Source organism: Ptychodera flava, chromosome 21 (genome assembly GCF_041260155.1).
Source record: "Ptychodera flava strain L36383 chromosome 21, AS_Pfla_20210202, whole genome shotgun sequence".
NCBI classification, from domain to species: domain Eukaryota; kingdom Metazoa; phylum Hemichordata; class Enteropneusta; family Ptychoderidae; genus Ptychodera; species Ptychodera flava.
The window spans coordinates 13,623,800-13,646,620 of NC_091948.1; the positions used below are offsets into that span (position 1 = coordinate 13,623,800).

The window sequence follows — 22,821 nt, forward strand, 5'->3', positions numbered from 1 at the left end:
ATGTCTTATGAAGGAAAATGGAAATTTGAGAAATCCGAGAACCTGGAGAAGTTTCTGGTGGCCATAGGGATCGCCGCCGACAAGGCCAAGGGAGCAGATGCTGTTGAAAGCGTGGTGGAGAACTGCAAGATGGGCGACACTTTCTGCATCAAAACCACCGCTGGAAGCAAAGTGAAAGAGCAGAAGTTCAAGATGGGAGAGCCCTTCGAGCTGGAGCTGCCCATGATCGGCGTCAAAGACACTGTGGTTGCATCGGTATCTGCTAACACCCTGACTATTAAAAGCACTACTGACTTAGCCGTCACAGAAACCCGTGAAGTCAAGGGAGACACCATGGTTGTCACTGTATCCAAACCCGGCGTGGACGTGGTCGCCAAGCGCTACTTGAAACGAGTCTAGATGCCCGTCTATGATGGCCCAAGTCGTCGAGGCCAGCAGAATGGTGAAATATTGTTATCCAGAGACTCTTTTCATTGCAATCACAATTTGTAATGCTGTCGTTTCATTAGTTTTTCTGTTTTTGATCATTTCCGATGTAAATTTCCAACCATACGAAGTAGAAACAGTTTTTAGAGATATTAAATTGTTCATCATTATATCGTTGATAAAAATTCAGCTGCGACTTTGTGCCTTTCATTTTTTACTGTAGACATATTTTCAGCTATTTGTATTTGCAGTCATCCAAGTGTTAAACCTGTAATCAGAGGCTGTAAACAAAAATGATGGTGTATTTTTCCCCAAAACGTTGCAGAAAACGTACAAAAGTGCAAAGGATTCAGGGAAAGGGTCAATTTCTGTATATAGCATTTCCAACCCAAAGAGATTAAATCTTTGTCACAGGCTGTCAGTGAGTATCAATATACATAGTCCAATATATTAATGTAATTTACAGCATATGAAAATTGTAAGCAACCAGGCGTTTTCGTACGCTTACGGTACCATAATGTCTCAAGAACAAGTGACTGTTCATAAAGCACACTATGATACAGGTGTCAGTCACACAGTGTATTTAGCGACGCAAAGACCTAAAAAGATGAGGAAACTTAAACACATGTCTTCATTGTCTTTCCATTCTTATGTCCTTCACTTTTCATCTAGGTCATATCTCTCGGAGTGCTCTTTCATTTTAATTGAAGAAGAATCATTCAGGTGGTCTGTACTGAAATAAGTGCGCTGTACTCTTTGAATTCACGCGACTCAGTCATTATTAGATGAATTAGGTCGGGAAGACCACTAGACTAATCACCCTATCAGAGTTATTCCATTTTCAGTTTATAAGTATATGCATAATTTTGGTCAGACAACGTTGGACGCCACCAAACTTATCACAAAATGCTTTAAACTGCACCGGTCATTCAAGGTAGACTTTTTTCAAACCAGGTTTTATGATAAATTATTGGTTTTACGTGGTAAAACATGCATGTTGTAAATCATAGACACATGTACTTCTTGTTACTCATAACATGTTCATGCCCAAAATGATGTTTATATCAAGCTTAGACAATTATGCTTCAAGCGGTTTAATACTTAAAAATCACAGCCGTCTTGCATACATCCATGAACAAAATGCTGTCAACCCTTGTCATTTCTCGTCCATTTTTCTGCACACGGTGACATCTAAGAGGCATAAAATGTGGTCCAAAATAATATGTTGTATCAATAAAGAAAATGAGCTGTTCTTATTACGTGTTATATAGCTAAACTGTCATAAATAGCGTTAATTTACAGAACACTAAAAATTGAACTCCCTAACAGTTGTGGTGGACTTTAGAACTTAGAGAACAAGCCCGCCTATTGGCTATTTTTGTTCACGCGCATAGCATTGATTGACATGCACTTTCCTATAAATTTCTGCTTTCTTCAGCAACTGACTAAATTTGCAGCTAGCCAGGCTTCGTGCACATACCAACAATTCGCAGAAGATAGTACAGCCCTCTCTCTCTCCGCCAACATGTCTTACGAAGGAAAATGGAAATTTGAGAAATCCGAGAACATGGAGAAGTTTCTGCTGGCTATAGGGATCGCCGCCGACAAGGCCAAGGGAGTAGATGCTGTTGAAAGCGTGGTGGAGAACTGCAAAATGGGCGACACTTTCTGCATCAAAACCACCGTTGGAAGCAAAGTGAAAGAGCAGAAGTTCAAGATGGGAGAGCCCTTCGAGCTGGAGCTGCCCATGATCGGCGTCAAAGACACTGTGGTTGCATCGGCATCTGCTAACACCCTGACTATCAAAAGCACCACCGACATGGCAGTCACAGAAACCCGTGAAGTCAAGGGAGACACCATGATTGTCACCGTATCCAAACCCGGCGTGGACGTGGTCGCCAAGCGCTACCTGAAACGAATGTAGTCCCGTCTTTGATGGTCCAAGTCGTCGAGACAAGCTGCAGGCTGAAATATTATCCAGATACTCTTTTCATTGCAATCACAATTTTTAATCCTGTCTGTTATCAATTAGTTTTACGTTTTTGATCGTTTTGTGATGTAAATTCCTTAACATACGCAGTAGAGAAAGTTTTCTAGTGATATTAAATTGTTCATTAATATATTGTTGATAAAAATCAAACTACGACTTTGTTCCTTTCATTTATTAGTACAGACATACTTTCAACTATTTGTATTTTCAGTCATCCAAATGTTAAACCTGTAATCAGAGCCTGTAAACTGAAATGATAGCATTTTTTCTCCAAAATTGTTAATTTTGAAGAAAGGCGTAGAACAGAGCAAAGGGATAAGGGAAAGGTAAATTTCTGTATATATCATTTCCAGCCCAATGAAAAGGAAATCTTTGTCACACGTTGCTAAATTTCATGTGTATGGATGAAACATATCTTAAATGTGGCTGATTGTCGTGACTGACAAACTATATTTAGCTCTTTGCTTAAATAGGTTAATAGCGGGCTGCTATACATCCGATTTCAACGTTTATCGTGATCTTTATTTCAATATTCAAAACTCGAAACGATACCAATATAGTGCAGAATCCGGGTATAGCGTCCTTAGCAACGCAGACTTACCGTTAAGCATAAAGAAAACTTAACATGCTAGATGATGTGTTCAAACTCTATATACATGAAGAGACCTGTTGTTATGCAGCGTGGAAGGGAGCAAAAAGAGAACGAAGTTATCGTGTAAAGCAATTTTAAATTTCGGTCTCATTTTCTCCCAGAATACAACCGATTGTGTAAAAAACCAAAGGTTTACTTACTCAAAAACAAGCCTTGGCCAATATCAGGTGAATCGATCGGCGTATGTTTACCTAGAGTAATAAAACTGACTCGACTGCTGTATTTATAGACTTTATATTAGGGACGCTCGTCAAGGCTTAAAGCTGTAACTATGTTTAAATTAGGTCATTCTGGATTGAATTGAATATATTGTCCTAAATGTAGTCTTCATAAACCGGAGAATTGTGCCACTTATGATTTAATACAGGGTATATACCGATTGCGACAAAGCAACGCGTGACTCTAGTGTTCCTCGCTGTTATTCCTTAGAGTCATGATAATGCAAATAAGCCACCCGTATATGCGAATAATAATGTCTCGAGTATACTGTCATTTTGCCTGTTTGAAATGGAGACTCAAAAGAGAACTCTACACCTATTTCGACGCAAAATAAAATGATGGATAAAGTTAGAAAAGCAACAATCATGTATATCTACCCGATTTGCCTTTCGCGGTAACTTCTTTGCTTGTGGGGTTGACGACTGTATTAGTAACATTTTCGTTATCCAAGGCCATCATCACTCATGAAAAACACTAGCTGTAGAATTTGGGCGGCCAGTAGTTGAGGTGATATAAATTAGCATCACAATACCAGTGTTGTTGGGTAGGGATTAGCTCAAGAGGCCAGACTGCTGGCTGGAGAAGACCCTGAACGAGGTGTTGATAGATCTGCATATTAATACCATGCCAATGAACTTTTGAATCAGTCAGGCCATAAACCCTTTATAGGCTATGGTCAGACCAAGCTTGAAATGCTTGTTTGTGAGCAGTAACATAAACGGGGAGATCTCAATTGAAAGTTTGGGCGTTGTAATTGTGAAATTTGACTTAGCTTTTGTTTTTGACAGCAATTTCATGGACTAGTGGCAGCTAGTATAAATGAAAGTGGCAGAAAATTTTGAAGCAAAAAATTAAACGATTGGCACCAATGCGTGATTAAGTCGAACGTATGTTACAGTGAAAGTGATGGCTAATATTGACAGAGTAACAAACAGGTAAACGACGACACGAGAGAAATTTCTTCTTACTACAGCTTATGTTCACCCCTTGCTTCGTCAGGTGTTGCATTCTCTCTGACATACCAGCTTTTTCTCATATAAACAGGCAACGAACATTCATTAAGCTTTGACTGACAGATAGATCAGTGATATCGAGTTGGGTTACAGTACGACTATAATACCTAACAAGTTAAAGATATCAGTGACTTTACAACCAGGCCCTTCAATGTACTAAAACCCTTGTATTGCGTGTTCTATAGTAAGTAGACAGATATATGGCTGATAGACATTTTGATATGCCCAATGTGATAACATTTTTCACACGAGATTATCTCCTGTATCAGTACGATCCTGGTACAAAGGGATGCATTTTTCATGAAAACCCGCCAGCTGCAACCCAAGCCAAATTTGCAGACTTTTAAGACTGTTACGCGTCAAAAAGAAATTTCGGATCATCGAATGTGCTTCTCTTAACTGCTGGTCTTCTTTGTATCTCTCGCGTTCACTCAGGGGAGTTCATGATGTAGCAGTGTGTATCTGTCTGTCTGTCTGTCTTCCGGCTGTTTGACTATTTGATTCGATATTTCTACATTAAAGCATATGAGAAGCTGTGGCTTGATTTACGGTACTTTTTCTGTCGGAGTAACACATCGATATAATATTCGGGGTATCTGTTTAAGAGAGATTTTCTTCATAAGTATGAATATTTTCACAGTTGCATACTAAGCACGCTTTGAAGGCTCAGACATTGCGTATTCACCAAAGAGCCACTCTTGGCATGTGCCTTGCATGACTGTGCCAAATTTGATAACACTTAACAAATATATCAACTTCAAAACGATATGATTGCACTGAAAGATATAACCATGTGTTTTGATAGAAGGTTGAATAATTTATGAAATCCGGCATTGAGTGATATGTATCACTACATACTGTTAGGATTCCAACTTGAAATCTGATGAAGTTTCAACCATGAAACAGTTTAAACCATGTACTAGGTCTAATTATGTCCCCCTCCCCAACCGAGTCGAATATGCCTGCCAGTGGCAAATTACAAATATATTTATTTAGCTATGATTGTCTTGAGGAGGATTTAACAGTGCCTGGTGCACGAAATCGATACTTAACCCTTTTTAGAAGTTTAAATTTCGGGCAGTAAAAGTGTGATCAGAATTAAAACACCAAAATATGACGGAAACTTATTAAAAATATTGCCCTCAAACTATGCATATTTTTGTAGCTTTGCTCTAATATCCTGACTAACTACTAATATCCACTATCAACAATGTTTGTATTAAGCACATTTATACATGTATCCACGTCACTGCAACGAATTTGTTCAAATTTTCTTCAAATGATAATATCACTTCTATCGATTGTTATTAATAGTAAACTAGATTGTGATCTGGTCAATCACACTCAAAAAGTTTCAACCATTCACCAGACATAATAATACCCCCTTCCACCGAGTAAAATGTGCCTGTCTGTGACTAATGGATTTGTTCGTAAACGGAATTCGTCTGAAAACGTTGCATTGTTATGATGTCAGATCACCATAGTAATACAAGGTTATACTGAATGACCTGTCGATAATTCATGAAGAAGACAGTCTAAACCGCTAATTTACAGTTTGAATTTTGCTTTGTTTGCGAGATAATAATCATTCAAAGTACTACACGCAAAAATAAGTTGTATTTTACCTGTCAAGATCGATATTGTCTGCGACGAAGAACGTATTTTATCAGTTTGATAAATGATTCTGAAGGCCATAAACATACCATATACGTCAATGCTGCATGACTCTGCTGACTCTCTTGTAAACGTTAGTTCGGTTAAATGACTTAGACTACACGCAACTTCCTGATATAGACCTTGCTCACCATGAGTTTAAAAAAAAAATCCGATACATGCGGAACTTATTAACGATCCGATCGTTCCGCACCAGTGTAATTAAGCCTCAGTATCACTTAATGGCGACATTGTTTCAACCTTCAATTTTGTCACGTGCATCCTCAAAAAGCAGAACACACCTCTCAGGAAAGACGAATAATTTGCAGTAACTGGGCCGGTAGGGACAACTTGTAAGGAGCGGAAACCAATATCAAATTAAAGTTCAAGAGAAAAAATTGATATAGATCAGATAAAAGAGGAATGTGTGCGCGAAACCAGACTTTCAAAATTAAAAGTGGTTTGAGATCTAATGCTTGGGCGTGTGTGACATATTTTAAGACGTCAAAGGTGTCCCTGACCTGAATGGTGTCCTCATGCTAAATGCGCACCAGGATAGGGGATTGAACGCATGCCTGACAATACCTGCCATACAACATGAATGGGACGGTTTTGTATTCACATTGACATCATGGTAAAGAACAAGAAAAAGCGCTATGCAATGAAACTTGATGTATTGTTAAGTATAGCGATAAATTTTATCATTTCTTCAAAGGAATAATTCGCCGATAAAAACTCGTTGGCTAATTCATCCGTCAGGTCGACAAAAAGTCAGTTAAAATTGCAATTATGTAGCGAATACAATTTTTTTTTAAACTCGTTTTATTATACTCTAAACGAACTTTTCGGACTTTTCTACCAGTGGTTTTCGATGACCGACGACCATATTTTGCTTTCGTACTTCTAGTATCATTGCTATTTTAGTTTACGGGGTCAACTTTGCCCTGGCCTGAATCAAATAAAAGAGATAAGATATCATTCCTTGTCTGCTTCTTATGTCCTACCCATCAATACGGCGATAAAATGATATCTAGTTATATCTGGATGGTATTAATTTTGGTTGTCATCAAAAACACGATTTGAACTAATTTGGGATAATTGGAACTCAATATTTTTCAAATTTCTCAAAGTGTTAGTTGCCTTTAGCTGAATGTTGAACTATTATAAATTACTCATAAAACAAGTGTGTGACTTAAAAAGAAGAACAGATGAGGTTATATTTGCCGATTAAATTGGCATTACTTCACCATCCAATTATCCCAAATTAGTTCCAATCGTGTACAAACCTCTTTTCGGGTGAGAGGTGAATCAATTGATATTTTTTTTAAATTTATCGTTGCGAAGTCACCGAAACTGTACATGAAGATATCAAGTTTCGACTATTAGCATTATATTGTCTTTGGATTAGTGTTTTATTGCTGTGGGCCGTTTGATTTTGAAAATGACAGAAGGTCAAGTAAACGCGATATTCTCGGGTGCCACGGCTATAGTGTTTGAACGCCGTTTGGAGCGAATTCACGGAAAGGTAAGTTGAGGGCGCTTTAATGCGACCGCTTTTCTCAAGAGTTTTCTCAAGAGTTAAAATTAAACTTTTATCATTTATTCCATGAAAATCATCTAGCAGTTTCGTTTCATAAAGCATTGCTATGAAACTAAAACTAATCAGTAGAGTGGATAAAATGAGAGCTTATGTAACTCAGCTATTTAGCCGTTAATTTTATTTGATTCATTTGTTTTACACTTTGAGAAATCATCACAGATCATGAATAAAGTTTGTCATAAACCTTCCAGTTTCATTTTTTTAAAGAACATACACATGTTTATTTACAATCAAGAATGTCGAAAGCATTGTCATTTTCACTAGACACTCTTTAATGAAAACATTTCGACGGCAAATCATTTCACATAGGTGTTTCTCTCCCGTCTTGATAGGTTATATTTTCTGTACTCGACAATGAACACTCTTTAAACATTAGATTTTATTTTGCCTTGTCTTGTCTCTCTGTCTGTCTTTGCCTGTTAGTGTGTGTAAATATGTTACGGTTTCTTGTTTGTTTTGCCAAAGAATTCACTTTTATGGAACGCAATAACTTTAGGGTAATGTAATGCGATTGTGAGCAGGTGTGCGAAATTAACGTCGGTCCGACGGTCCGAGACCGACAGATTTCTCGTCGGGCCGAAAGTTTTTAGCAACATGTCGGTCCTTATGACCGACTGAAATTTGGAATAAATGATGAAAATTTCTCCGTCAAGACCTGTAACAGATGCAGATGATGACTGACTCTGAATCATGTGATTCAGACTTGAATGTCATGCACCTATCGATGTTTTCCACGGTGGGAGTGCGGGGCAACAGGGGATATTGATCGCACTTCGTGTCCTGGTAGTGGGGAATTCGATCTCTATGGTACGCCAGATTTGGGGGGGGGGGGTTTTGACAATGTCGCAACATAGTAATTTTTTGTCTTGCAACTTTTTTGCATTTACGAATTGTCTAATCCCTCCGATCGACGCGCATAGCACGGTGCAGCTGATTCAGATCAGTATGAATTACGTCCGTGTATGCAGATTGTAGCAATGGAATGGATTGATTTTGATGCAACGATGTGACACAATATCATAATAATACTCGTCTAGTGAGTGTAACCCTGGTAATGTTAGCATATCTGTGTCATATGATAACAACACCCAGTATCACTTCACTAGTTCCACACTTTAAGTGTTCGGAATTTACATGTACACAAATATACATAATACAGCCCTTCATTTTATCAAACTGACTCCGTTTTCTTTGCTTTGATTTTCCATTGAAGCGTTCAAAACATAAACGGTTCATAGAAGAGTTTAAGACAAAAACCTACTACGAGAACAGTGCTGTTGACTAAACATATTTGGTTTTGAACATGGAGGTATTTTTTTACCTCTATGGTTTTGAACTACGCCCGATACAAGGACTAGATGTTACACGACAGCCCAATTGTGCTACCTGCAGTCGACAGTCAAGTTCACGTTTCGCTGTGTTTGTTTGTGGACCGCTAGAACATCTTGCTTGCTCGTTGGTCTTTAACCAAAGTTCACAAGGCCGACTGTTACCACGATATATCGTGATAACAAGTGTACATTTTATAAAACAGAGCGGCCTTATCATTAACAGTTTTGTCGAGTTGCACAATCCGTCGTGTATACTCTCAGAGGCCGAGAGTAGGGCTTCAAATTGTTTCGATGTATACTGTTTTATGACAGGCAGGCAAAACTCACCGTCATCCTGGACTGTAGGCCTAAATGTCGCAAAAATTACGTCTTTTAAGATTTACGGTATCATTAACTGATCGTGTCGATAGTTTTCAGCAGTATCGAGTGTCTGTCAAACTTTTCAGAGTCATTTTAATAACTTTAAGCTTTCAAAGGGCGATGAGAACACCATTCCCCATATAAAATCATGAGAGACAAACGTTCTCGCTTTCATCAGCAACATGTAGCACTGGCCCCTGGGTGTATGACATCATTGTATAGTCCGAGAGTGGGGTATTTGACATGTTTAGAAAAAATGTCAAATTCTCCTGTAGACCAATAGTCCCCCCCCCCCCCCCCTGTGGAGAAGTAGACTTTAATGGTCGTTAGCAACTGCCTTTATTGAGGACCGACAGTTTTCTCTAAGGACCTGAAGCTTTGGCTTTATGCAGGTCCTTATGACCTGAAGCTATTTTCTCTTAATTTCGCACACTGATTGTGAGTACGGCAAAGTTTTGACACTGTAATGCTTGATTGCCTTACTTGTCTCTGTAAATGTTGTACTCAGAGCTTTACGACTGAAAAAGAGTCAACACTTTCCAAATCGGTGTGACACAAAGTAAAAAAGAATGCCCGTGTCCGAGGTCCCCATTACGAAACAAAGAAGGAATCATGAAAAAAGGGATTCAACATTTGGCAATTTCTTTTGCTGGCTATATTTGGTAAATTCTTTTGCCGGCTATGCAATTCTTCCGTACAGGTATTTGTGATTCTTAAAACACCAATAGTAACCTATTTGCTCCGAAATAAAATTGCAATTCGTGTTTTGGTTGGTTTTTTTCTCTCTTCCAGGTAGAACATTTATCGACAATTCAAACTTTCGGTCGAACTTCGAAGGCAAATTGATGCATATTCTCTACTCACGTGCATGCAAGTTGTTAGCTAGTCAGTCTGCCAATATTCCGTGAGAGAAAAATTCAGCTTCAGATTATAACACGATTGGAACTAATTCGGGATAATTGAATAGTTAATTTATGTCAGTTTAATCTGCAAATGTAAGATCATCTGCTTTTCTTTTTACGTTATACACCCGTTTTTATGAGTAATTTGTAATATTGCAACATTCAACGATAAGGCACCCAACAATTTTGAGAAGTTTGAACAGTATGAAGAGCCGATTCTCCAAAATTAGTTCCAATCGCGTTTTATACTCAATTTCTTGTAATCACACATGTTATAGAAGTACACGTAAGTCTACTTTACGGTAACAATGAATGTTTAAATACCAGATAAAATTTTGTTTACCTGCTGACGAACAGAAAGTAGGAAATCTAACAATCAAAGTTTAATGGGTTCAACATAGCCACGAATATGATTCTTTGTGTGTGCTTATTGTAAACCCAATCAGGCCTATATCAAATCTACTGACCGCAAATTTGTCTACATAGACAACATTTCGTGACAGTCAAAAAGGTTTCGACGTTTTTCCTTGGAATCCTGCCTCGTTCAAAGTTCAGAATATAGAAAGGCGAAAAGAGAAAACCACAATTCAAGCCATGGCAATGAATCTACAAGCGCCCTCAACCTCTGCGACCACATTTTTATTTGAAAATAATTCAGCAGAAATTCTTAACTTGTACCATTCGAAAATTATGAGCATTTTTTATGCAAATGTCAGCCGACAATTATTATAGGGTGTGGAGGGGTCCCGGTTATAAACATTTTAACAACTTTGCTCCATTAATGAATCCCTTTTTAAAGGATGGGGATTTAGCCGAGCGATATTGACTGTAATATCTTCGCTAGGTGACGTGTTGCTGTATGTTGCGGGTTCGAAATCGATCGAGAATATGCTATAATACACATAACATTACCACTGCCCCCGATAACAGCACTTCCTATTTCTCTCTCGTGAAATTTGGAAACTGCTCGACTTTTGAGTACCAGTCCTTCGTAGTATTTTTGGCTCTTAGTTCCAGATCTTCGGTAGTTATGTGGCCACTCTCTTGACCACACTCAATCAGGTCTTGAGCCGCACGCAAAGCTATATCACTTGCACCAATTAAGTTGAATATGTACGCATATTTACCACTTGGCAAAAATCTTCATCCAAGCTCTTCATACACAAGGCCAGTGGAGTCTATTGAAAAGAAACGTTTGTGGAATCTCCTACATAGATGACAAAGATGTTGCAGAAAAATAACTACAGATGAAATAACAACAATTGCATCTGTAGTTGTTGATGTTTACTCAGTGGTTTTGTTCTGTTCGTGTATTACATTTTCTAGTTCTACTCCAAATCATTTAGACCTGAGTGTGCCCAACCTGTCAATGCAATCCGTATGTGTCTAATGTCAAATATTATTGGTGTAATAGCTGATATTATATTTACACACAGCATTCCCCATCGATGTGTTTCTACATGTAGCTATTCATACAAGACGTCTTTCCCTTTTCCTATACCTGTATCTATGTTTGTTTCGACCGTTATACCACACAACCGAAATTATTAATATTGATATAACTGTCGACAACAGAACGTATACATAGCCATGAAACGTATATCGCCCAGTATATCGGCGATATGCTGCTCAGTATCCCATGCAAACTGTTCGGAACGTGCAGTAACGGTACACTTGTCAGCAGTTTTTATCTTGTGCTTAAACATAAGTTTTGCGGGCCAGGGACAGAGACCGTCACGATGTCAAAATATCATACCTCGACCTTCATTGATGTTACTAGTGTCGATACTTCTTTATCGTGACTGAGTGACTCTTTATATTCTCTATGCAATGTGTGCATTGACAATAAATGTCGAGCTTGATGCAAAACGCGGATCCTGGAGCGGACCAATCACAGTTGAGTTAAATGGACCAATCAGCTTACATTACGTAGTCACTTTAGGACCAATCAGAGTGAAGCTGTAATCTTTGTATCAATTTTCTCATGTTGTTTTGGCTACAATTTTTCCCGCCTTACGAGCTCTGTAGTTTTAGAGATTCAAGCTACTTTGGGGAGTTCAGAGTACCAGTTCTGTTTGTCGTTTTCTATGCAATAAAACCTCAAGTGTTTTATATGCTTTACTCCTACTGCCGGTGTCCGAGACTCGTGACTGCCATCAAAGAACCTGCTTCATCACTCCCCACATTCTTTGTGTAGGCGCAGCAAAGGCGCCATGGTAGCAGCTCAGTAAAACTAGAAAGGGACAAAAGTTCGCTGCATTGCTCAATTGAAGTCAACCCTGTCAATCGTCCGTTCGAATTCCCGCTTTGACTGTGTGAGAAAGACTTACGTTTCAAATCATGAAAAGCAGGGAATGCTTTCTCTTGAAGATATTTGTCTGGACAAAACTTGTCTCTGGTGCTTTTCAGTGGAGAAAAATGAATTGGCAGGAAGTCAGCTTCAATTAGGGATACTTAGCACTGGCCCGTCCAGGTGCATGGTGGTAATGCAAAACATGGATATATGTGTAACCTTGTGTTAAAGCAGGTAATTTCATACAGGCTGACATATATAGCAAAAACCTGAAGTGGGTCAAATAATTTGAAATCAGTTGAGTCTAACATGACTTATTCACGATTCAAGTAAAACTTCACGTCAGATCTGCCCTGTTACCAAATAAATCTAACTACTTTCGAACTTTGGAACACATATCGCTAAATTATTGTGTCGTCTGCGTCTTCATTAAATATATACTGTGACAAATCTTTGAAACCATAGAACATAAATTTAAAAAAAGGGAAATCAAGGAGAGTTTTTGTTGTTCAGAAACGGAACGCGCCCTACACATATTTTCATGGAATAATGTGACTTATTCAACAAATGATCAATGCACTAAAATAACATGTCTTTTAAGCATAGAAGTTCTAAATGCGTGCTCAATTTATACATGTATATACTGAACGGGAAGAACACAGCCACAGAGAATGTTTAAATATTGGCATTACTTGTTAATTTTGGTTGATACTATACCAGGCCTCTGTCAATCCATTCACGTAAAAATAACTTCAACCGTGACCTCCCCTCACATGGATTTTACAGGTCTCAGAAATAATATACAGTGACATGCGTGCACGTGAGTTTATAAATGTCATTTGGAAAAATTATCATGGGACGAGCCAGTTAAAGGCTCGGCCGTCACACAGTCAAACTTTTATAACTGACAGTGACGAATAGTTCGTTACACTTTCCACAAACTCTATGTAAGTAAGTATTAACGAAGGTTTTAAATGTAAAATAACAGTTCTATAATGTTTGATCTTAAAAGTGGCGTGAATTCCGTGATAACAAGAAACCGGATTTTCTTGCTAGGGTTCGATACGGTTGCTCGTGTTTCTACATCCACTTTCCAATCACTCCTTTTGTAGATGGGTCGTTTCGTGATTTTGGTCGTAAAACGTATATGCCTATTTATGGAGTAACCATATCAATAGTCGTATGTAACACATTTGTATCATCGATTTCCCCACTGCCACATGCCACGTGGATTGTATTCTTAAATATTTCAAAACCCTGAATTAAGTTTCAGATGTTGAACTGCAATTATAGCGACTACGTACATAACGCCAATGTTTAAACTATTGTCACATTTCTATCATTTTGAACAGTTACTGAATAAACACGATTGGAACTAATTTGGGATAATTGGATTGAAGAGTAATGCCTGTTTAATCTGTCAATGTCAGCTCATCTGCTTTTCCTTTAAGTTACTTACTTTTTTATGATAATTTTGTAATATTGCAACATTCAGCTATAGGGCACCTAACATTTTTTAAAAATTTGAAAAAAAAATTGAAGATTCAATTATCCCAAATTAGTTCCAATCGTGTTAATAATAGTTTTTCATGAGCAATGTCAATGCGAACCTGGGCCTAATTATTTTTTACTTTCTTAATAAAGTGGTTCAAACCATGAGAGAGAGAGAGAGAGAGAGAGAGAGAGAGAGAGAGAGAGAGAGAGAGAGAGGAGAGAGAGAGAGGAGAGAGAGAGAGAGAGAGAGAGAGAGGAGAAGAGAGAGAGAGGAGGAGAGAGAGAGAGAGAGATTGGGAGGCACAGAAAGAGCAGCAAAGAGAGGGGACAGAGAGACAGCGAGAAACAAACCAAAAATATTTTCTTTCAATATTATACAGTTTCTTTCTGTTGACCTTCACTGTGTATATACCATAATGATGATTGATTAAGAGTTCAAATATCAGGTCACTTGTCAGTTTGACAGTACACATACACAGGCTGTATTGCTAAGCTGAATAATGAATATTTCTATACGATAGAAATATGATATGGTGTAAAGTAAGAAATCGGAGTTGATAGAATAGACAAAATACTGAAAAAAGCAACATTCCAGTTTCATATCATCGGCTTAATAAATGTTGGAAAAAATTATTGTGGGCAGCTTTAAATATTTCTGATAATTTAGAGGGATGGAATTTGAAATGTATGTGAGAATATCGAAAGGGATCAAAAATGAACTAAGGTTTTAATCACGATTCCTCAAACCCCCCCCCCCTCAATCAAGTATTTAAAAATGCAGCTTTATCGTTTTTCTAGATCTCATACCACAATTGGCATACTGTTTGCTTCCGTCAATTGATATTTTGTAGATCTGCCTCAATGATCAGACATCACAGTCATAAAAGTCAATTTACGTCACCGTGACTGACTAACACGTGAAAATGTCATGCACGAAAAACATTCGTGTGCATTATTTGAATCCGACGCATCGATATAGTTTTCTTGTAAATTGACAACTCTACCAAACAAGATAGTTAGTAATGATTGTTAGTGAAATTTCTACGACCTATTAATTGCAAAGCACTGTTGTGTGCAGTATGTTTCTACTTCTATTTCTCAGTGTATTCCTTTGCAGATGATATCGGCCAATCAAACGTGGATATTATACGCAATTTTTACAACATGCGCACTTTTAAAAAAGCTCAGCTGTATATGGTGCAACAACTCCGCTGGTTGTACTCAGAATGTTGTACTCGCACTCAGTCCTATCATATTTGTTTTTTGCTCTTGGACTTCTTATAAAATCTTGAAAACCAGCATATGGACTTTGAGACGTTACGATTCGATGGCGCTAATTAAATTTGGGGATTGCATTTCTACTCTGAAGAATCCACGGGTACCGAATGATAGTTTTCCATAAAAACATTAACGCAAATTAGATATATAATGCAAGAGAACAAAGAAGTACAAACAGACAAACGGACAGACATATAGAGAGAGACAGACTGACAGAAAGACAGACGGACAGGGACAGACAACATTGAAAGTTTAGTGATATTTACGGCACTTCGCGTTGCAGGACTGAGTATCTTACTATTTCCGAAGACCATATGCCGCGATCGGCATTCATGCACTGGCATCTTGGATGACTCATATAGCCCGACAGAGAGCGTACTGTGTTATGATTCTAAAATATCTTGAGTAATAATGACAGCCTTGTCAGCAAACAAGTCAAAAGTTAAATATCTAATGGTTTTAGCTATTGTGTGAACTTGATAGGTTAGTGGATAACATTGAATAACATAGAATTATAGGAATATGCACATCCACAGTATATGGTTCGGTTAAAATTGAAGAACTTGTTCCTCGGAATCTCCGCCCTTCCTTTTAGCTGCTAGCTGCTACCGTCAACAATTCCGCAATGTAAGGTTTTCATGATTTCTCATCTTTAATTACACAGCGTACTTGTTTTGAAAATGTTCAGTGATCGTTTCTATTAAAGGATATATTTTGCAGTCATTTTATAGACATTCAACATAAATTTATCAGAATGCTTTATTGATACTTAAAATATCTGGAGAAATTGTCGGTAACAAGGTACCTTAAGTATGAAAATAATCGCAATCATACCAATCCATAATCCAATGACAGTAGGTCAGAATTCGCAAGACAATAGTTGTAACATAGACACAAAACAGCACAGAACAGACAGTAAATAGACGGTACACAAACAAAGTCATATTCATGAAAGAAAGATATATGGACCTCTGGCTAGACGACCAAGAAGTGATGTCAGGTGTTTCGAAAATAGTAAGCGCATCCTGCCCCACATGTGGCACCCGCCATATATCAATCTATAAGTCAGATAGGTAGTGGTCACTAACTAAGGCGCAATGTCACCGATGCAATCAGTGATCAGCTTGCGATACCTGCCAAAAAAGCGTTTGAATGTAGAGACAAGTCTTGCTCTGGTGTAACCTTGATTTAATAGTTTGTAAGAGAGATGGCCATGTCTCTCACCCTACAAAATCACCATATGAACTGCATGCTCTAGCATATCGAATAAGCTGGGAAATATATACCCCATAAGTGGTGAGAGTGGAATATACTTATGAGGTGTGGAAAATTGATGATACTAAAGTTGAAATCATCTCTCTTGTCATATAGCCTAATAGAAAGGTGACCATTAGAGTCAAATTCAAGTAAAATGCATTATACATGGAGTGTATTCATCTTTGATATCGGTCCATCGTAATACATATTCATCACCCTTAGACAGGGTTCAGCTTAGTGATTTCAGTTGTTTCCCGTGTATTTGTAATCGCTTGCAAGAAAATGTTTGAGTAGGGGAACGCGTACAAATGGGCTCAAAATCACGTCCAGGAATGTCTAATAACATTGCGCAACTGCACAGACTCCACTTGGATACATTCTCCCAGTTACAGCGCTGGTGATAAAGTTGCGCTGATGGAACCCAAAGAGTTTGTGTGAAATAACAAACAGTAGATGAAAGGCTAATTCAAACGATTGAACCGTGTTTTTAGTTACAGAGATAAACCAAGTCTACATCAACCACTATTCCCAGAACGAATCCGTTACTTTCTCACCTGTCTGATTTGTTCATATTTTATTTAAGCTACATTCCCTAATATGATGATCAAATGGTTAAAAGTGATAACTACGTGGCTATGATAATGGTCTGTGTATGATAATATTCGAAACGTAACGTTCACCTAACTTTCCTGTTTATTTTAATTATATCAAAATTTGCTGCGACGTTTATATCAGTGAGTTTCCGAGCGAGTGCTTGAGTTCATTCACACATTAATCCGGAACGCAGATTCACGCGAGTTCGCCGATCTGTTAATTTTCAAAACCAAATAGGAATAAATACTCCAAAAAATAAAGTCATTGACAATGACATAGTCCCCACTTGCAATAGGAGTATAAGTCTAGATGGGGCAGGGAAATGTGGTCATTAAGAAGTATCACTGGAGTGTATATGTTGATATCTATGGACACATAGGTCCATGTCGTTGTTCCCAATTTGAAACACTTGAGGCATGTCTAAGTTATGGTTCTAAATCTTGAAAAAGATCAGTCCTCAAGCTGTATTGGCCTGCCAAGAAATATATATGCGAATAATAAATGAGGTACAAGATGTGACATCTTAAGGTCTAATATCCTATCAAAATTGAAAGGTATAGAACTTGTGGTTACTGAGTTATGCATATATATGTATAATCAAGGTCAAAGGTCATCGAGGTCACGTAACATTTTGAAAAACAAATTGTATAGCTAATTAATCCCTATACGCCCAAAATCAGATCTCTATTCGCTTGCCCAGAATTAGATAGTGCATGATTAATGAGGTAAAGCGTGTGTTGTCATAAGGTCCTCCCATCCTACTAAATATAAAGGACATAGCACTTGTGGTTACTTATTGACATAAACATACATTTTAGGTAAAAGGCACGGACGGACGGACGCCGGGACGCACGGACGCACGGACATGACCAAACCTATAAGTCCCCCCGCACGGTGTCCGTGGGGACTAATAAAGCACAAGGGATTGCGAGAGTTCAGAAATGATTACTGTGGCAAGTTGTGCTGTCTGAACTGGTCAATTACCCGCACACTTTGCAGTGCAGACCAAAGAAACAAACAGAAAATTCTAGAAGTGCCGAAACTAGCAATCTTTTCTATATGAGGTTGTGGTCGAGCAAGTCAAATCTATACTGAGAAAATATTAGCAAGGCTTTTGTATTTATGCTCTGTGGAACTTCATTAACTATCTGAAAGATACGTTCTCACTGCGTACGACGACGGCCCATTGTCACTGATTGACTTACATTAGGCTGCGCTTTTCTTTTATTCTAGCTGGTTATACAGTGGTGAGATTAGCGGTGCAGGGAATTTCACCTTACCATGAACATAAAGAGCTGGGAATACAATATAGGCGGTCATTCAGAGTTTGATTAAAACTAACGGCGTGAAAAAATCTCCGAAATCATGTGCGCTGGTAATGCTTAGTCGAGCGAAACCTTCCGATTGCAAACTCCACTATCGACTTGAGTCTATACTCTCTCAGAACACGCGGCCGTCGACGACAGCCCGCATCAGTACTGTTCTATGCTACGGCATGTGTGTTAGTTCATGGAGCTAGAAGTTAGTTCGATCAAAGAGGGACTGTGCATGTGGTTTGAAAATATCGGTACTGACTTAATGTAAGACAAGAACACACAAATAAAGTTTGAAACTTGAAATAACACTAGTCAATCTCTGTCGTAACGAAGGGCGACAAGTCTGCAGCTGAGTGCAAAAGATAAGAAAACTTTACATTGTTACAACTTAAGTCTTTATGGTGTCATGAGTAATTAATCTCATCTTTAGGTAGAACAACTAGCAACTGACATCCATTGTTTTTACTCTATTGCCCCTCTCCCCTCCAGAGGTATTGTGTGTGCAGCCTCACTGAAGCAATGGGGGGATAAAATTTTTGTCATCTTAAAAGAGGGGATTTATCAATTTTTTTGTGCAATGTGTTCATTTCGGCTGATGCATAAGAAGAATTTGCCGGCCCAACCCCGGCCATAATAGCTAAACACTCCCTAACATGAACTTGACAATTACTTCTAACAAAGAAGATGAATAAATTGCCGATCTCGGGACAGGAAGTTGACCACTTGAGCCAAGTTGAGAACAAGTGAATGCCCGACGTGACGACGGCACACAGATCTTGATCGGGTATAGATAGACTATTTTATACTAAGTTCGACATTTTCATCTTGGCCGTGAACTCTGGCCACCAGATTGTAACAGTTGAGACAACAGTATACAGTTAACATGCTAGTTTAGCGTTCGACAAATGGATTAAACCGTGAATTTATACTTTTCTGTGTTTGTTGTGTAAATACCACCCACTGGTGGCACCAAGCAAAAGCCGTTTCACCGTTTAACTTCTATTTTACACGATCTGCGATTCGAAACATGTTTCATGACAATTATTTCAACTTTGTACTGGTGTCATAAGATTTGCAGAAAATCGTGTGTGAGTTGGACTTCTTCGCTACGATGTGTAACTTAGGATCGTCTACATAAATCGTTGATTTTCTCAGAACCGTTTTTGGCAGTGTGTACTTCATTCAAATAAGTGTAAGTCGGCGGCGCCTGGACAGATTTCTTGCCTGATTTTTCAACCATGGACAGTGAATGAACACATCTCATTGTTTCAGATTTCCGGCAAAGGGCCTGCAAGTGAAGCTATCTTGACAAACGTGAACATAGGGCGGTAATTTATGCAAAAACCGTCAAGTTGGCACTTTGAAGGCTCATTGTGCAAAACCAAAAGCCAATTTCAAAAATCTAAGACATGGTTTTTGCCCAGTATACCGAGCTCTCGATTGCCGTAGACAGATCACCAAGGTCGAATGTAGGTTTATACTAATACACTTGTTTGAGTAAAAACACTTAAAAAGACGCGTTTTTGAGTAAAGCAACTGTATATGCACATTTTTTTTTGAAAAACTAACAAATTTTCTGAACTCTTCGGTGACCGAGCTGATATGCAAAAAGTGTGAAAACCACGCCCTCTACGATATGTTCAGTACCTACCAGTAACGAGCTGCACCATGGAATACCGAATGGAATAATTAAAGTAAAGCGCCTTCTATGACAGCATTCATTGTTATACCGTTACCAGAAGCTGTCAACAGAGTGCAATTATGGCTATGCAATTATATAACTTACACTGAAAAGGATGAGCGAAATGATAGGAAGGTATTGCATATTACATACTTCTTTAATCTTAGCTCTCATCATAAGGACCCAGCAGTCTTCCTCTGATGTAGCACTTGTGCTAAAGGACTAGAAAGAAGTTACAGGGCGGGAAGTCTAGCACAGATGTTTTCAAGATGACACTTCGTGAAAAATAGTGACCCTCGGAAAGTGTTTCGAGAAAAATAGTAACCCTTCCCAATTTTCATCTGCAAAACACAGTGACCCTCCCCTGGCATGTTACAGTCCGTATCAAAAATATCTTATTTGACATGTTATTTCTCATTTGACCTTTGATCTTTCAAAGTATACTTTACTGCTTACAAATAATCACTTTTATACTACCTGATGTACAATTGGCTATTTAAAATTCAAAGGGACCATTGCGATAATGTTTTCTGTCATTTATAGTTTGCTTGTAATTTTATAGAGAGCATTGTTGTAATCGAGAAACTTACTGCAACCTTAAAGTCAATATGTACATTAAATACCTATAAATGCACAGGTATAGCAAATGGGCGAATAATGTTAATAGTTTACCCGTAGATAATCATGTGAAGTGAATCGATATGTTTGCTTGAAAGTTATCGAACATGTAAGTGTACTTATAGGTCAGTCCTATGAGCGTGATCCCCTGACAAGTCGGCTCCAAATTACCCACTTGGACAACAGTAACGGTGGCGATATTCTCCGTAAACATTAATTCTACAGTTGTGTAAACATAGTTTCTCCAGACTGGAGAAGTTTTGAATCATGGCACCAAAAAACAAGGGAGCAAAGTCTGGAACAAAATCTCAGCGAAAACAGACGCAGAGACAGCTAACCTTTAGCAGCCATACTGGTACGACACGTGATTGCGAGCAACAGGTGTCAGATTCCGATGGAGAAAGTGCGAGTGGTATCGAGTGTGACAGTCCTCCAACAACGATGCACAAGAAAGGAGATTTCGAGCATTATATGAAGACTACCTTGGAAAGAATGGAAAAGAAGTTGGACCGAGTGGCCGAAGAGCAGAAGGAAGTGAAAAGGCGAGTAAAGCTAGTGGAGGAAAAGCAGGTAGACTTTGAACGGTCTTTAGAACATTCAGCAGAGGACATAATGAATCTGCAAAGTACGCACGTGCTTCAGAAAGCGAATTTTCGAGCTCGAAAATACAGTTCGTAGTCTCAATACTCAGCTCAAAGATACGAGGGAAGAAAACCTTCGTCTTCAGCGTTATTCAAGAAGCTTTAATCTCAGAGTTGGTGGGATTAGAGAACAGCCAGGTGAAAACTGTATGGAAATTCTTACAGAACTTTTCGAAAACAAGCTGGAGATTCAGAACGGAGCGACCATGTTGGAAAATGCCCATCGTGTCAGTAGAGCTGCCGAACCAAACTCGAAGTCTGGGCCACCGAGTCATATTATTGTGAAATTTATGAGAAGACCCGACAGATTGCAAGTAATGAGGAAAGCAAAGCAAGCCTTACAGGGTTCTGGTATTTTTGTGACCGAAGACTTGTGTCCATCGGACTACAAAAAGAAACGTCAATTTAGCAGTGTCATGAAGAAGGCGTATGAAGAAGGAAAGAAGGCAAGGTTTGTCAACGGGAGACTTTATGTTGATGGAAGACTGCACCAATGTAATGATGACTGTGAACATTAGAGATTGGCAACACCACGAAAAAGCTATAAATCTGGTTATGATATAACCGCATGGACATTTAAATTGGACATTTCTAGTATGTTTTTTTTTCGAAGTCTTTATTTACGGAAGTTTATTAGAGTATTTATATATTTATTTAAAATTTATTTAAATTTTGAAACCACATTTAAGTTACTGTTTATATATACAGTTTTTTCAATTTTCTGAATTTTTCGGGTAGGAGCGTTTTTGAGGTTTGAGCCTTTTTTGTTTTCTGTTTCTGTTGCGCGGTTTGAGTCTCTCCGTTTTTTTTGTTCTTTTTTGGGGGTTCTTTTTTCGTTGAGTGTTAATGTTTTTGTCTGGGGGTTTGTTTATTTCTTTTTCGTTTTGTGTCACTTTTGTTCGTCTTGCAAAAAATAGAGTTACTATAGAATCTGGAAAGCATTTTATTTACAATTATGCATTGATTGCTAATTATGTCTGAAATCAAAGTTCTGTCATTGAATGTAAGAGGTCTTAGTAGTTTCAAGAAACGTAAACAGGTGTTCAAATGGCTGAAAGATAGTAAAGCCAATATCATTATGTTGCAAGAAACTCACAGTACAATTGATTCCGTAAATATTGGACAAGTCAACTTAATGGTCATATGGAATTTTCCCATGGTACAAACCTCAGTAGAGGTGTGGTGACTATTTTTAGAAATATCGATTTTGAGATCAGAAATACCATCACTGACCCACAAGGAAGATTTGTCATTATAGATACTTACTTAGCAGAAAAACATTTTATTTTAGTCAATTCATATGCACCTAATAATCAGGGCAGTCATGTCAGTTTTTTAAATGACTTGCTTTCTAAACTAAAGAATATTGTCTCAGACCCATTTGCTTATATTATTTGGGGAGGCGACCACAACGTTGCTTTAAACACGGTGTTAGACCGATATGGTGGAAACCCAGACCCCTGGAAGTATTCAATTAAGAGTTTTAATGAAATAATGGAGACT

General features: G+C 38.3%; 2 protein-coding genes across 2 annotated transcripts; both read left to right on the forward strand.

The window, feature by feature from the left end:
- LOC139122214 (fatty acid-binding protein 1, liver-like) lies at positions 1–399 on the forward strand. Its single transcript, XM_070687637.1, has one exon. It carries the CDS (start codon positions 1–3, stop codon positions 397–399), a length of 399 nt encoding a protein of 132 aa, XP_070543738.1.
- A 1,552-nt stretch (positions 400–1,951) lies between these two features.
- LOC139122215 (fatty acid-binding protein 1, liver-like) lies at positions 1,952–2,350 on the forward strand. The gene has a single exon (XM_070687639.1). The coding sequence runs from the start codon at positions 1,952–1,954 to the stop codon at positions 2,348–2,350; it is 399 nt and encodes a 132-aa protein (XP_070543740.1).
- The last annotated feature ends 20,471 nt before the right edge of the window (positions 2,351–22,821 follow it).

What these genes read in the sequence shown, in the direction of transcription:
- LOC139122214 (XM_070687637.1), top strand. Translation starts at nt 1, where the DNA reads ATGTCTTATGAAGGAAAATGGAAATTTGAGAAATCCGAGAACCTGGAG.
- LOC139122215 (XM_070687639.1), top strand. Translation starts at nt 1,952, where the DNA reads ATGTCTTACGAAGGAAAATGGAAATTTGAGAAATCCGAGAACATGGAG.